The 16,086-nt window shown below is 57.3% G+C and overlaps 1 protein-coding gene across 1 annotated transcript in view; it reads right to left on the bottom strand.

The window, feature by feature from the left end:
* The window catches only part of SLC16A2 (solute carrier family 16 member 2), a 41,860-nt gene extending 26,906 nt beyond the window's left edge, over positions 1 to 14,954 (bottom strand). Inside the window, exon 1 of the mRNA XM_054641584.2 lies at positions 14,450 to 14,954. Coding sequence (XP_054497559.2) covers positions 14,450 to 14,939 — 490 coding nt within the window. The 5' untranslated portion in view covers positions 14,940 to 14,954. The remainder of the gene's footprint in view (positions 1 to 14,449) is intronic.
* Between the last annotated feature and the right edge of the window lie 1,132 nt (positions 14,955 to 16,086).

Raw genomic sequence — 16,086 nt, 5'->3', positions numbered from 1 at the left:
AAGACAACATTTGAAAACAACTGGATATCTCAGAAAAATAGATCAAGCTGTCATTAAGCAAATCTGACCGCTAAAGGAAAGTGAAAACCAGCTGTATTTTATCTAATTACTATTTTTTTTTTTTTAGCCCAGCAAGAAGCAGGTTACACCCCTTTGCCAACGGGCTGTCACTTTTGGCTGACCTGCTCTCATTTGAAAGTTTTTCAGACACTGGGTGGCTTCGGGGAAGGGCCAGCCCTGCCCTCTGGGCTGCAGGCAGGAGGGGCAGAGGCACAGCCAAGGCAAGGGGGGCACAGCAGGATCAGCCCCTGCTTCCCATCCCCATCCCAGGAACCCACCCCGAGCCCTGCAGCTCCTGGGACAGGGATCTGTGATCCACAGACAGAAATATCCCTCTGTGGGATCCACAGACAGAAATATCCCTCTGTGGATCTATGCACGCACTCACATCTGCATATAAATTAAAAACCAGGCCCCTGAGGCTGGAGCCCACACGACAGCCACAGGCAGGGCTCCCTTGGAGCCACACAATGTTTAACAGAGCGAGGGGAACTGGGGACAGCCCCAGCCACGCCAGGTGCCCCGGTGGCAAAGGGCTCTGAAGGCAGGTGAAACATTAATGTGCTTTCCTGAGGAAAAGCCTTTGCTTTTTGCTGCATCAGGGGCTTTGAAATGGGAACAAACAACAGGGCAGGTTAATGAAGGCTTCTGTCAGTTACTGGGGGAGGTTTGGTCCTGCCAGTCAGGGTTGAAAGCCTTGCACCACATCTCTGTGGCCAGGGAGCCTCCTCTTCCCCCCCATGGAAATATGGAATTTTGAGGTGAGAGTGGGAATCAAAACCTACAAAATTACCCTGTCCCTACAAAACTCATCCTGTCCTGCAGGTGCCAAGGGTGGGGTTGCTGTAGGGAGCACACCCCACAGCCCCCAGCCCTGTTCTCAGCTGCCTGAGCTCCCCCTTCACCCATCCGTGCTCAGGGGCACAGGGAACAGCAGGCACTGAGAGGACTCAGCAGTGTCGAGCTGAGCCTGCCAGGATTTTGGGGGATGGAGGGGTGTGAGGGGCCATTCCAGCCCTGGAATCCAAAGCCCCAAGCGTGGGTGGGTCCAACCCTGTGCTGTCCCCAGCAGGGATCCATGGGGATGAGCTGAGGACACCAGCCCACCCTGCTCTGTGACAGCACCAGGGACAGGGATGCTGCTCCTGAGGCATCATCAGGTTCCTCAGCCTCTGCAGGAACCCTGGCACAGGGCAATCCCTGCCCAAGGGCTGGCACACACCTGTGGGGTGGCATTATGGACAGGCAGAGCAGGACAGGGCTGCTGGGTGCCAGCAATGAGGGGAACAGCAGTGACACCATGGCAGATCCTCACAACAGGGCTGAGCGGAGGCAGCCACACATCACCGCTGCCCCTGTGCCCCAAAATCCCAAATCCCAACTGCTCCAGCTGAAGTCGTGGCAAAATGTCAAGAATTTTCCACTGGCCAAGGACTGGAACAGCAAACAGAGCCGAGCTGTGCTTCCCACAGCAACCTGGACTGAAAGTGTTCCCTGAACACCCCCTGCTGCAGCACTGATGCACCTGGAGGGCAGGAGGCCCGGGCTGCAGGGCCCTGGGTGCATCCACGCTGGTTCTGGAGTGTCCCTGAAGCTCCAGCAGGCCCAGGAGCCGGGAGAGGCCCAGAGCAGAGAGGGAAGGGGGTGATGGAGGAGCTGAGCCCTGTCAGCCCCAGGCCTGTCAGGATCACAGGAGCTTGCAGAGCCAGGGAGAGGCTGGTTGGTGTCTCCTCTGCTAGTGAGTGATACCAGCTGCTCCTCGTTGAACCAGTCTGACCATCAGGCCCAGCCAAAACTGATTCATTCATAAGAAAATGGCAAAGGAGATCGACTCCTCACCCTGACTGACGGGGAACCCAGCCAGGAACCTGCTGCTTCCACAGCAGCCCCACATCCTGCTTGCTTGCTTGCTTGCTTCCCCATCATCCTGCCCAGCTCCAGGGCTCAGGAGGGTGATAAAGCAGGAATTATCTGCTGCAGAAAGTGTCAGCACGTGGCCAGGGGCTGCAGTCAGCCTGGCATTTTGCAAGAGCTGATTCCTGACTCGGAAGCAGAGGAAACATTAAAGCCCTCAGAGACATCGCTCTCCACGCTGCTCTGCCTTGCATCATCTCCCCAGCAGCTTTTAGGGTTGTTTTTTATCTCTGTCCTCCTTCTTCATCCGGCAATAAAAATCTAAACAACCGCCTTTGTGGAGTAGGAAAACTCAGCCCGCTGTAAAAATTGTTTTTTGTGGGGTTTTGTTTTGCGTCATTTTTGTTTATGAGGTCAGTGGAACACAAACTGTGGCGGGGGGGAGGCTGCAGATGGTGGGGCTGGGAACCCTGGGGCTGGGAGGATGCTGTCCCAAGGGAAGCAAAGGAGCTCTGCAAACCAGGCTGGGGCTAATCTTATCTGCAGATGGGGATTAGGATGGGCCAGCAGGAGTTAACAGCCAGGCACAGGGGTCAGAGCAGGACCTGAAGTGCCTCCTCTCAGGGCTCTTTGGTTCATGCTTTGGTTGATGAACTGAAGCAGGGCAGAGTTTAACAGCTTTAAAAAAACCTGCCATGATTTCTTAGCTTTGGGCAACACATTGGATTTTATACGAATCTCCCTTAATAAAGGTTCTCTCCTAAAATGCAGATCCCAAGGGAGTTTCAGCTGTCCCAGTAAAAAGCCCCTGACACCATCTCTTGCCCTCAGATCACCTGAGTTTTTACCACCTGACCCTGCAGACATCAGGAGGAGCAAGGCAAAACTTCAGTTCTTGGTGAGAAACCCACCTTGGGTCTCGAAAATCCCCAATTTCAAGGCAGAAAAGCACCAGCCAGGCCAGTTTGGGTGGGGAAATGCCCCAAATCCTGGCACTGGGAGTGCTCAGCCTCCTCGATGGCTGCACAGAGAGGGTGGAAAATGGGACCAGTCAGAGACAAGCAGAGCTCTGGGTATGGCAGCCAACGTCTCTCACCTCTCCCACACCTCCCCAGCAGGCTGTGGAAGAGTTGCCAAATATAAAATTTTCATTTTCCCATCTGGGTTCCAGGGCGGTGATGGAGCATTTCACGTGTGACACTGAGGGTGGAAAAGCCTGGTGCAAAGGCATTCATTAGGATTCATTCCCAGCTGTCCCTCCCAAGGGCATCCAGACCCCCAGAATCAGCCCCATGGCCTCGTGCAGCCCTGAGCGTGCACCCCACACCTGCTGGGCAGGACAGGAAAAACCTGCAAGGGATGGAAATCTCATTGCCAAGGTGCAAGGGAAAAGCTGTCCACAAAGCTGTTGACAACATCCCTGTCAGTCCTCACCCCTTCCCCTCCCAGGCTGGGCTCTCACTGACTCTGGAGAAGCTGCCCTGGCATCAGGAGAGTCAGCACAGCTTTTATTTAATGCTGAATTTCCCCCTGGGTGGGGGAATGATGGGGAGCAGGCAGGAGGAGCCTCACAAAGACCTCAAACCTCCAGCAGTGCTGAGGCTCCAACGAGTTTATATTGAAAAAACAAATATAAAACCCAACACCACTGATATTCCCTCCTTGGCAACGGCCTATCCTGATACCACTCCTATTATTATACTCTGCAATTAAGTGATAAAGTTGTAATTGCCTTATCTGATGCTGCTGGGTACAGCAGCAGAGCAGGAGCTGGCCTCAAATTCATCACCCTGGGCCTTTTAAAGCCACCTTGTCTGAAAGGATTCTCCTCTCCTGGACAGATGGACAGACAGGACTTACAGCAGCTTCCTGAACCCTGTGCCTGTGCCCTGCCCCTCTGCCATGCCCAGCCCCAGGCAGGGCAGGGGCAGCCCTGGCCAGGATGGGAGCACAGAAGGGGCAGCTCTGAGTCCTCTCTGGCTGTGGGGAGGCAGAGGCAGAGCACAGAGGGACCAAAGCACATCCCCAGGGACTCCCCCAGCCCTTCCCACACCCCTGCTCCAGCGTCCTGGGGAGCAGCAGGAGGCCAGGGAGAGCCTGCCAGGGGCCAGGGCACTGTGAGAGCATCCCTCAGTGCGGGGCCCAGCTGCACCCCTGGGATGCTGGGACACTGCATTTAGAGCAAGTGACCCCACTTTTCCAGCCTGGTGCCTTGGCTTGAGGAGCAAAGCCACACCCAGCTGCTCTCAGGCCGTAAAAAGCCCAAGTTGCTGTTTCCATTCACATGTCCATCACCTCTGAAGGAGCTCAGATGGGCTGTGGCATCACCCAACACCACCAGCCCTGATTTCAGCTGTTTCAAAGTCTGGTGTCCCCTGAAACCTGCTCCTTGCCATTCTTCCAAGCTTTTTACTACTTGCCCTCAGCACCACCCCTGACCCTGGGAGCTGCCACCAGAACCTCAGGAAAGAAAACTCCAAAATCCTCCTTGTGTGAGCATTTCCCACCTGTGCCCCATCCCCTGGCCAGTGAGGGGCAAAGCCTCAGTGCCCCTGAGCCCAGCCCAGGGCCAGGGGCACCGTGCCCGTGCCCCCCTGGCAGGGTGGGCAGGCTCCCACCGGGCAGCAACCACAAGAAAGGCCGAGGCGATTTGCATCGTTAGCATTCTTTCCCTTTTAATAACCCAAGGTGTTACCAGCAACACTGTTACTGATTTTTATCTCCCCAGTGCCTTTTAAGAGCTCCAATTTGTTTTTCTTGGAGATCTCATTTTGTTTTATTAAAGCTGACACCGAAGAGGGAAAAGGAGACGTTCTGGGCCCAGAATGAAAATATCCCGTTTAGAAACCCTGGATTATTTTCTTGGAAACGCTTCTCCGTTGACTTTAATTAAGCTCTCCCCGGGCTGGCGAGCTTGGCGTGCTTGGCTCTCAGGCAGGTTTAATCCCAGACAAGCTCCCCACACCCCCAGCTGTCCCCACTCCCACAAACCTTAAGAAACAAACTGGGTTTTGCTCAAACACATGGATTAATAGCTGGCCCACCATCAAGAACATCCTGACGTTGCCTTTTCGTCACCGGTCACGGCTGCAGCCGCTCTGCTCGCCATGCCAGCAGACCCAAAAAGCAGCTTACTCCCTTATTCTTTTGTTCTCCTTTCTTTTATTATATTTTATTGCCCTTGCAAGGCTGAGGGGATGCATTTCTTGTACCTGACCATGCCCCAGAGCTATCAGGGCAGGCAGGGTGGCCGCAGCCTGGCTCTGGTGACCATTGCTGAGCCTTGTGCTGGGTGCTGCTGTAAAATCAATAATTACTCCCTCCCCTTGGTAGAAGGAAGCTCTTTAGGATGATTGCAAACACTCCAAAAGTTGGGAAATCCCAGGAGGGAGCTTGTCTGGGCATCATCTGGTGCATACCCATTATGTAATTACCGTCAATCTTTAATCACAGATGATACTTTTCCATCGGACTCGAATCAGACGGAGCATGGGAGGAACAATCCTCACTGAAGGAGCTGCCATCAGATGTGATTCCCACCTCACTGGGCTCCAGGTTTATTCCCACCTCACTGAGCTGCCCCTGCTTCGCACAGGTTTTGCCCAAAAACCCCCTCTGCCTCCCTGGCAAACACCCACATCCCCCCAGGAGGGAAGGATTTTACCTCCCTTTTACATACAGAATCTGTGGGTGAACAAATTTGGGCCAAGATCTTGAACCAAAAGCTTTGTTTTGGTGCCTGGTGTGAGATGACCAAGCAAAGGGCCTTTGGGGATGCCACTGGGCAGGCTGGCCGGGGGTGCCCAGCTCAGCTGGTGCCCAGGGTGGGTGCTCAGGGCAGGCTCCTGGCTGCAGGCTCTGTGGTAGGGTTGTTTCTCTCCTTGAGCAGGGCCCCAGTGTTTGCCCGGGGCAAAGCCCAACAAGTCAGCCCATGCAGGGAGTGCCTGGGCCCTGCAGAGCTGGGGCTGCCAGCCCTGAGAGGCAGCTGCTCTGCAGGGAACCCTGGAACAGCTTGGGTTGGGAGGCCCTGCAAAAATCCAGGTCCCACCCCACTGCCACAGGCAGGGACACCTTCACTGGACCAGCTCCCTCAAAGCCCCATCCAACCCAGCCTCGGCAAAGCAAGCAAAACCCATCATGAGCTGCCAAATCAGAGCCAAAAAACCCCAAAGATGCTGAGCAGCAGGGTTCTGTGAGCTCATCTCCTCCTGTGTGAGGTTTTGCAGACCAGATTCTCCCAGAACCATGCTGCTGGCAGCGCTGAGCCCAAAACAGCCTCCCCACCTGGCTCTGGGTGCTGCACAGGGACGCAGCTCCGGGAGCTCCCTGGGGTGCAGGGCTCCTCTGCCTGTGCCCTGCGGGGATGGAGGTGAGGGACAGCCCCGGGGGGGAGCTGGGGCTGCCCTCCTGCCGCTGTGTCCCCTCGGTGATCCCACAGGGGCTGGGAGGCTGCTCAGAGCACAGAGGCCAGCCTGGCACAGCATGGCACGGCACAGCACAGCACGGCTGCCAAGGATGCCCGAGGTGAGTTCCAGCTCAGGGCTGTGACCCAACAGCTCCTCCCGAGGTTTTTCCCCCGTGTTTCACCCCGCTCCAGCTCTTGAATGATGCGCTGGGGACACGGGGCAAGCTCGAGCACCAGGAAATTTCTCAGGGATCTACACCTAGAAGGGTCAGGGCGGGGGAAAAACGCAGCAAACGTGCAGGTGGAATGCAGGGCCGGGCTGTGTCACCCTGCCTGCAGGCTGTACCCAGGGATGCCAGAACTCAGCACATCTCTCTGGGTGTCCAGAGCTGCCAGGACTTTTGTCAAGGGGCTCAGAGACCCTGGCACACAGCCCAGGACACCTGTGGGTTTGATTATGACCCATGGAGCAAATTGCCAGCTTTGTATGAAGACCTGAAAGCCATAGAAGTTTAAGGAGTGTAATAATAAAATTATCACTAGGTGAAAAAGTAGATTTTGAGATTTTTAGAATAGGGGTGTTGGGGACAAGATAGAGGGACTTGGGCGTGTCTAGCTTTACTTCTCTACCTCCATCTTCTGCTGTGATGTTGGCACTTTGGGTTTAGAATAGAAACTCACTGTCTAACATAGATGATAAGTATTGGAAAGTAATTGTAAACATGTTGTACGTAGTTTGCAGTATAAAGAGATAACACAGCTCCAGGGGCAGGCACTGTGCCTCTGTCTGTCCTGCTGAGCAGACCTTGGCTGGACAAGAGAAAAACTTTTATAGATAGGATACAATAAACAACTCTGAGACCGAAAACTGAAGAACTTCCACTCATTCTTCGAACGTGTGAGCTGAAACAGACAGGGAGCAGAGGCTGCTGGAGCTCCCTGTGCTCAGGGAAGCTGGAATGGAGAATGGACCACAGCCCCTGAGTGACCAGATCCTGAGGCCAAGGCAGGGCTGATGTCACCTTTATTCCTGTTTATTCCTGAATTCCCATCTCTTTTGCTGGGGAATTTCTTTGTGCTGGTTTCCCATCCTTAGGACAGGTGAGCACAGGTGGAAAAGGCTGCTTTTACTCCAGCATTGTAATGAAGGCTTGGTAAGAAAGAGCAAGGTGGGTTTTTTAGAGAAAATAAAGCATTTCAATGCTAACAGTCACATGAAAGAGCGGGAGGAGAAGCCCTGCACTCCTCTCTGGTCTGAAGAAGAGACTTTTCGCGTATCTCGGGGCTGCAATGAACTGCAGAGCTCCGGGACAGGGAGGCCGGGGCAGCGGCCGGAGGGAGCCGCGGGCAGGGCAGGGCAGGGCCGGGCCGGGCAGGGCGTGCGGGCAGCGCCGCGGCCCCGAGCTGGCAGGACCTGTTGTGCGAGGTGCCGGGAGAGGCTGGGATGGCTCTCGCCTGCGAGCGTGTTGCAGCAATTCCCAGCGCACGTCATGTGGGTTTTGCAACCGCCCCAACTGTCTCGGGCTGGATGCGCCCAAAGGGAGAAGCGAGAGCTCCGGGCACGGCACCGCCCGGCGGGACAGACGGACACGGGCCCCGGGCATGGCCAGCCTGGCACACGCCTCTCCAGCAGCCCTTTGTCCGCCGGGCTGAACGCCAAAGGGCAGCATCTCCTTCCCTGGCAATAGGGAACAGTCAATCCTTCGAGGAAGAGGAAGGGAAAACCAAACAAATCCCTGCAGCAGTGAATTTGCACACGTGCCAGACTGGTGTCCAGTCCTCCTGCTGCCCATTGCCATGGTGATGCCATGGGATGCACAGGCTCGAGGTTGTGGAGAGCTGGGGAAAAGTGATTCCTCAGGGAAAACAGCGGCTGCAAGATGAGGGTGTGTGGCCTCTGTCTCAGCTGGGAAATTCTGGCATCCTCCTCCATGCTCTGAGCCGCTCATAAGAAGCCCCTGAAGGGTGATCATTCCAAAAAAGTGGGTGGGAGAGACCCAGGTATTTGGTGACGTGCCAGAAAATTCCCTATGGCACCCAGACAGCAGCCAGCAGTGGGCAGAACACCAATGGGGTTGGACTCTGTGATCTTAGAGGCCTTTTCCAAACTATTCCCTGATTGTGGAGCCAGGGTAGAGCCTCATTTGATTCCAGAGAGGGGGCACAGCTTTGGAAGTGCCCGTGGCACCAACCCAAACACTGCTGATGTCCCCAACAGCCGCGCGTCACCTCCTCTGGCCGTGGCATGTGCCACAATGGCTGAGGTCCCCAGGAGTGAGTGGGATAAAGCAGCAAAAGGCTGCTCTGGGCTCATGTCCAGGTGGTGCCAAATCCTGCCAGGCACAGCAGCACCAGGGTCACCTCCCTGTCAGCACAGGGGAGCGGGGCTGGATTTCTGCCCCCCCCGCCCAGGGAATTTCCCCCATGCACACCAGGGGTACAAAAATCAGCCCTGGGAGGTGAAACCCAGGTGATTCCTCCTTCCCCAAACCCAGGTGATTCCTCCTTCCCCAAACTGCCCTACAGGGAATTCAGCTCCACATCCACCGATCCTGGTGGTCCCCATCACACCACCAGATCTTTTGGAAGACTGACACTGGTGGGATGGGGTGATTGACAGTGCTGCCTCAAAAGTGGGACAATCCCTGGCACAGACGTGTCTGGAGACTCTGCATAAGCAGGGAGAGAGCCAGAGGGGCTGTCACCAGGGCAGGTGACAATGCCAACGAGAGCCATGCCCAGCCAGCCCCTGGGCACTGCCAGTGAGGTCAGTGGTGCCTCCCAGCTCTGGGGTTTGGCCCAGCCTGATGGCTTAGGTCTGGTTTAAGCTGAGAACCATCCCAGCTGATGGGCAGCTTCCAGCTGCTGAGGGGTTTTAAGAAAATTAAAGAGTGATTTGTCAAACTTATAGGTTTCTCCCCAAAACAGGAAATGAAATGGTTCCTTTGCCTTGCTCTGCATCACACCCCATTGTCACTTGGTGCCACCACATCCCTCCCAGCCCTGTGATCTGCAGCATCAACCCCTTCACCCTCCAATCCCTCTTCCTCCTCCTCATCCTCCTCCTGCTCCCAGGCCAGTCTCAGTGATGGATTTGCAACTCAGCACCTTCAAAATTTAACCTATGATCCAAACCCCACAAAGTGGAGGTGGTTTTGCTCATTTAGTTGCAACTAAAAGGACCAAAAACTCCAAGCCAGCTGCACAGCTCCATGTCCCACTTCTTCCCAGGCCACAGAGAGGTCACAGCAGCTGCCACCATTCAAGGACAATGGCCACCAGGAAACACAGCCTTACATCTTCTTGGCTGGCTGGTGAAGGACACTTAAAAGTAAATTAAAAACCACTAAAATGGCAAATGTGCTGGCTGAGAGGGCCCCTGCAGTCTTGAAAAACAAGAACCTCCCTTAGAAACAGCACTCCGGCCTCCTAATAACCTTAATCGCTCCCGACAGCCCCAAGAACCAGGTTTAACAACATGACTGGGCTTTGTTTGCTTTTCAGGCTGCTTTATCTCACACAGCACCTTGCAATCAGCTCAGCAAAACCCCAGTTCCTCTGAAACTCCCCCCTGCTTCCCTGGAGTCACAAACTCCAGCTCCCAAAACAGAGGCTGGGGCAGAGGCTGGTGCTGGCACGCTGGAATCCCACCATGGGAAACCCCCAGTAAATCTGGGAAAGCTCTGTGCTGCCCTTTGTACTCCCCAGCTTGCAGGGCAAGGTAATAAAAACGTCTTTTTTATCTCTTTTTGCTGGATTTACATCCCCATCTGGGCTACATAAATATTGCTCATGTCAGTGCATCCCTCCGTGGGGTTAGAGGAGGGTTGGGAGCCCGGATGGACATGGGAAAGGCCCCAGGAATGCTGAGCACTCTTGGCCAATAAAGCTGTGAAATGGGGCCAGAATAGCACCCTGGTAATTGGTAAAAGCTCCAAATCCTGCAGATTTGGGTAAGAAGGTGACAACCACAGTGTCAGCTTCAGGAGATGGGAGCCTGCAAAAGGCCAGCAATGGACAGTGACCCCATCATCCCAGTTTAGCTGGGATCATTTCCAAGGATTACCTCTTGCAATCAAAGCAACGTGGCCAGCAGGTTGAGGGAGGAGATTCTCCCCCTTCACTAAAGGGGCTTCAAGGGAGCTGCACAGGGACAGCACACAGGGAATGGCTCCCACTGCCAGGGGGCAGGGATGGATGGGAGATTGGGAATTGGGAATTGTTCCCTGGGAGGGTGGGCAGGCCCTGGCACAGGTGCCCAGAGCAGCTGGGGCTGCCCTGGATCCCTGGCAGTGCCCAAGGCCAGGCTGGACACTGGGGCTGGAGCAGCCTGGGACAGTGGGAGGTGTCCCTGCCATGGCAGGGGTGGGATGTGGTGATTTTTAAGGTCCCTTCCAACCCAAAGCACTCTGTGATTTACCCTTACTCTGGGATTTCTCTTCCCAGCTCCTAAAGCTCCAGCCACGCTCACCCACCCACAGAATCTTCTTCAGACCAGAGAGGAGTGCAGGGCTTCTCCTCCCGCTCTTTCATGTGACTGTTAGCATTGAAATGCTTTATTTTCTCAAAAAACCCACCTTGCTCTTTCTTACCAAGCCTTCATTACAACGCTGGAGTAAAAGCAGCCTTTTCCACCTGTGCTCACCTGTCCTAAGGATGGGAAACCAGCACAAAGAAATTCCCCAGCAAAAGAGATGGGAATTCAGGAATAAAGGTGACATCAGCCCTGCCTTGGCCTCAGGATCTGGTCACTGAGGGGCTGTGGTCCATTCTCCATTCCAGCTTCCCTGAGCACAGGGAGCTCCAGCAGCCTCTGCTCCCTGTCTGGAGCTGGGCTACAGGGGGGAAGCTGTTCCCCAAATTCTTGCACACAGATCAGGGGATGTTGACAGACACAGATGCACTCAGAGGAGCTGCAGCCAAACCCGACAGCTCCTCAGGCCATCTCTCCAAAAGCTTTCAGTTCCATTTCCAGGCCCCAAAACATTAAATATTAATCGAAGAGAGTTAATCTATACCTGGGATATTGACACAAAGCAGAGGAGGGGAGAAGAAAAAGATAAATAGACCTTTTTTTAAAAAAAAAAACCAAAATCTGTGTGCCTCTGCAGGCTGTCCCACTGGGGCTTTCCAGACCTCAGGTACAGCACCAAGGATGTGCTTGTAGGAACAAGAAGCACCAAGAAATGTCACTCTCCTGGCTCTGCCCAGGTAGCTGGAGCTCCCTCTGGGACCCTCGGGTGGCTCCTTGGCTGGGGGCACAGCCCTGATCAGGGACAAGGCCACCTGGTGGTCCCCTCTCCAAGGCTGGGGCACACCAAGCAAAGCAGAGGCAGAGCAGACACGGAGGTGGGAAGGTTCATGCCCAGTCAATGCTCACCAGCACCGTGCTGCCACTCTGGAGCTGAGGAAGATGAGGGTGCTGGGCTGGCTCAGTGTCAGCCCTCACTGTGGCACCAGCACTGGGACAGCCACAGATCCGTGGATCCCTCAGCACCGGAACGAGCCCTGTACAACCGGAGGCAAACGTCACCGCTCGTCTCCCAGCAAACACCCTCAAGCATCACTCAACACCTCCCCGGCAAAGCTGCATTTTTTTTTCCCTGGCCGAGTGCTCACATGTATATTATTTATTTTATTCCGGTCTCAGCATTCCTCCGCTCCCCCCGCAAGAAAACAAAGGCAGAGCACAGAGTGAGCCTCGGCAAGGCCCCGGCTGGCGTCCCGCGGGGCAGGGGCACGCGGTGGGCGCAGCACCCGCCCGCCCCAGCCCGCCGTGCTTGTTGACATAGGCAGCACAGTATATTTCTTTAAAGACAGGAGCCTATGCATTCGATGCATTGCTGCCACAGGGTTTGTTTTCAAAGCCTGACCCCAGACCTGAACTCCACGGATCCTGCGTTTCTCAAGATCAAACGCGAGAAAACGTGACCAATGCAAACAAGAAATAAACCTTGATAATTATAGCCGGGGCGGCTATTGTTTAGTGCCGACTAGCACCCGCTTCAGCATAAACAGAACCCTATTTTTAAAGGGATGCCTGACCAGCTGACAGCATTTCTCCCCATTTTGCCTCCAAACCCCTTGTTTGACAGAAACCCACCTCCCTGAGACCTGGAGGAGGTTTAAGAGCACAGACAAAAGGCTGAGCCGTGCCCACAGCCATAGTGGATGCCGCTGCTGGAGCGGGGAGTGGATCCTCGTCCTCCCAAGCTGCTCCCTGTTGGCTGGGGATGAGGGGCGCCCTGGGGTCCGGCTGCTGCCTGCAGCTGGCGGGCTCAGAGTGACGAGAGAGGACAAACAGACAGCACCGGTCTTTTCAGGAAGGCCACATCACTTAGCGCTTGGAAAGGAGCTACGATATTTTCCTGATTATGTTTGCACGCAAACGAGCGCCGCGGGGAAATTATGCAATGCTGAGCGGGGAGGGGTGGGAGCGAGGGAGGAAGGGCTGGAGGGGGGCTCCGGGCTGCACCCCGCTGCCCTCAGCCCCAGCCCGTGCAGCTGCAGCCCCGGAGGTGCCGCAGATGGATCAGCCTCACCACGACCTCAGTCATTAACGGCCTCTTCATTAAGCACCCAGTCCAAAATGCAGATATTCGTCAGCCAGGCAATTTAATTACCCAGCCTGGGTTCACCTCGCACACCCACACGCCTTTCTGTTTCGAGGCCTCTGTGCGGTCATAGCCTTAAATAAATAGATGGCAGGAGCAGGAGGCAGATGCTGACTCCTACAACCTCTGTCTTGGGCACAGAGCCTTTAAACCACCAGAACTTGCAGTATTTAATTTCTTTTGTTACCGCTTCTACCTTTAGAGCCCTGCCTTAGGCTTTCTAGATACAATCACAGGCAGCAGGAAACACAGAGCTACACTATGAGCTTCCTGGGCATCACATGCGCGCACACACACAACACACACACACACTCCCAGCCCATCAATCACCCTAATTACAGCTGGCCACACGTCCGCAGCTCGCTGTGGCACTCCGTTAGTGCCCGTAATTACACGGTCCCATCGTTTCCCTGGTAAGAGTATCAGGGAGTTAATTTGGGATTCTACATGTGGTGGATCCCGTAATGAATTTCATCCCGCCGCGCTCCCCGGCCGTGCGCCAGCCCAGCGAGGGAGCGCGGGCAGCGCTGGTCCCCAGACAGGCTCTGAGGTCCTCGCACAGCCCTGGCACCCATCGCTCCCCAGCACGCTCCTGGCTCCTGGCTGCTGCCCAGGATCAGAACAGCACCACAGGCAGGTGCCCTCAGCGCCAAGTGCCCGTCTCCACCTGGCAGATGAGAGTGAGGAGGGCCACGGGTGTCCATCACGAGGATGGATGTGATCTGCCAGGGGGACAGCAGGACCTGGGACAAGGCTGGGCCTCCCAACACCGGTGTCCAGCTGGGACCACCACGCCGGCAGCCTGGTGTCCCTCTGCCAAGTCTACTTCAACAGCAGGGGCTTGGCAGCAAAGAACATCCCTTTTCTGCATATTAACCCTACCCAGTCTGCACCCTGGCCGGGCCTGTCTGTCCTACCAAAACACACAGCTGGCTGCAGCCCATGGTTCCTGCTTTGCAGGGATGTGAAGCGCTGGAGACCTCGCGCTGCCCTCGGAGTGACCGCGCAGGTGGCGCTGCCAGCCCTGCCCGGTGCCGGCCGTCCCGCTGAATGGACACGGCTCGCAGGGAGCGCGGCAGCCGGGCAAATGCTCTCCTGAGCCACCCCGGCCAACAAGGCAGCTTGAAAAACCCATAAAATGGAACAATAATAAAGAAAACTAGAGGGGGTGGCTCACACCCAGCAGCTGATTCACCAGCGCTGCTCTGCTTTACCCCAAGACACACCGGCAGGACAAGCTAAGGGCGTGTTTTCAGCCGAATTACTTTTAATTGAGTACATCGGAGCTTAGAAACACATGATGCTGTCGGAGATAAATATAGCCACGGCTACGAGGATAGAGGGGGCAGGGAGCAATCGAGGTTCCACACGGCCGTGAAGGAGCTTCCAGCTCCGGGAGCAGCGCCGGCCGCGCCGCCGCACCTTTCCCCGCTCCGCTCGGGCATCCCCGCTCCGCTCGCTCGGGCACCCCCCGCACGCCCTGCCCGGCCCGGCCAAGGGGCCGCGGAGCCCATACCTGTTTTAAACTCTAGCGCCGGATCCTTCTCCCCCTCGCCCAGGTCGCTCTGCAGCATCATGTAGAGGATCCCGAAGGAGTTGTGGATGCCGAAGATGGAGCCGTTGCACCAGGCGGCGGCGAAGACCACCACCCAGCCGAAGCCGCCCTCGGGGGGCTGGAAGGGCGCGGCGACCCCGCTCTGTCCCCGCTCAGCCGCGGCCCCGGCACCAGCCCCGGCCCCGGCCCCGGCCCCGGCCCCGGCCCCGGCCCCGGCCCCGGCCCCGGCCCCGGCCCCGGGCTCGCTCTCGCCCGCCGCCGCCGCCGGCACCTTCTCGTCGCGTTGCGCCATCGCGGCCGCGCTCCGGCCGCCGCCCGCCGCCCGACTGCCCCGCAGCCGGTCCCACATGCCCGCCGCCCCCCCCGGCCGGCCCCCCCGCCCGCCCCCTCCTGCCGCAGCCTCACTCCCCGCCTCCCCTCCGCCGCCTCCATCCTCCTCCTCCTCCTCCATCGCGCCGCTCGGCCCCCGCGTCCCTACCTGCGGCGGGGGCCGCCCGCCCGCCCGCGCCCCCCTCCCGTCCCCCCGCGGCGCTCAAAGGCGGCCCCGGGCCCGGCCGCGGCCCCGCATCGCCCGCCGAGCGCCGCGCCGCCCCCGCCAGCGCCGCATCCTGCGGCGGGCCCGGCCCGGGGCGGGCCCCCGCCAGCGCCGCCCCCGCGGGGCCCGACGGGGCCGGGGGGCGGCGGGGAGCGATGGGGAGCGATGGGGGAGCTGCCGGAGCCCCCCGGCCCCGCACGGTGCCCCGGCTGCGGAACGTGCCGCGGGCGCGGCCCGGGGCTCTCCTGGCCCGGCGGGGATGCTGCCGCTCCCTCCGGCCCGCAGCGGAGCCCCCGGAGCCGCCCGAGCAGGTGGCAAACAGACGGAGAGGGGACGTCTTTCCATCCACGCCGGGCGGCCCGGGGGGATTTTTGGCGTGCCCGTCCCCGAAAAGTTCGGGGAGCGTTTGTGTGACACCGAGCCGGCCTCTTGCGGGGGAGCCGCCCGCATCCCCCCGGCTGCGGGGCTGTCCCCAGGGCCGCGGGGCGCCCCACGCCGCCTCCTCCGGGAGGAAGAGCAGCGGCCACCCAAAACCAATGATTTCGGGAGCTGTTCCCTCGCCTCTGCCTTGTTTTGCAGCAAGCTGTGCCTTTCCCCTTCTTTCAATAAATAATTACAAACCCACCAATATATTAAAGCCTGTCTTTTCACACGCTGAAGGTATTTACACTTTCATATATGCCAAGTCTGAGTTATTATTCTTTCTTTCCCCTAATGGCTGTGTCAGTGTCAGATTCCTATCAGAGTAAAATAATACATCCCAACCTCCCGCTGCTCTTTCTTTACCTCCAGGGATATTAATTACAGGGCAGGGTGCGGAGCCGGCAGGGAGGCGGCGGCAGGGCCGCACCATCTCCCTGCCTTTCCCGAAGCCGGAGAGCAGCGCCCGGCCAGGGGCTGCGGGCTGGGAAGGCTTTTGTCAACGTGCCGCGGCTCGCCGGGCTCGGAGGAGCCCTCTGGGACACGGTTACAGCCAGAAAAACCTCAGCTCGGCCTTCCCGCCCGCTCCCGCCGGCAAATCACTGCCAGCTCCATCGCCATCCGCTTCCTCCCAGGCAGAGGA

This window comes from Agelaius phoeniceus, chromosome 14, assembly GCF_051311805.1.
Source record: "Agelaius phoeniceus isolate bAgePho1 chromosome 14, bAgePho1.hap1, whole genome shotgun sequence".
NCBI classification, from domain to species: Eukaryota; Metazoa; Chordata; class Aves; order Passeriformes; family Icteridae; genus Agelaius; species Agelaius phoeniceus.
The sequence above is the reverse complement of the archived record's forward strand: the minus strand, read 5'-3'. Positions and strand labels throughout refer to the sequence as shown.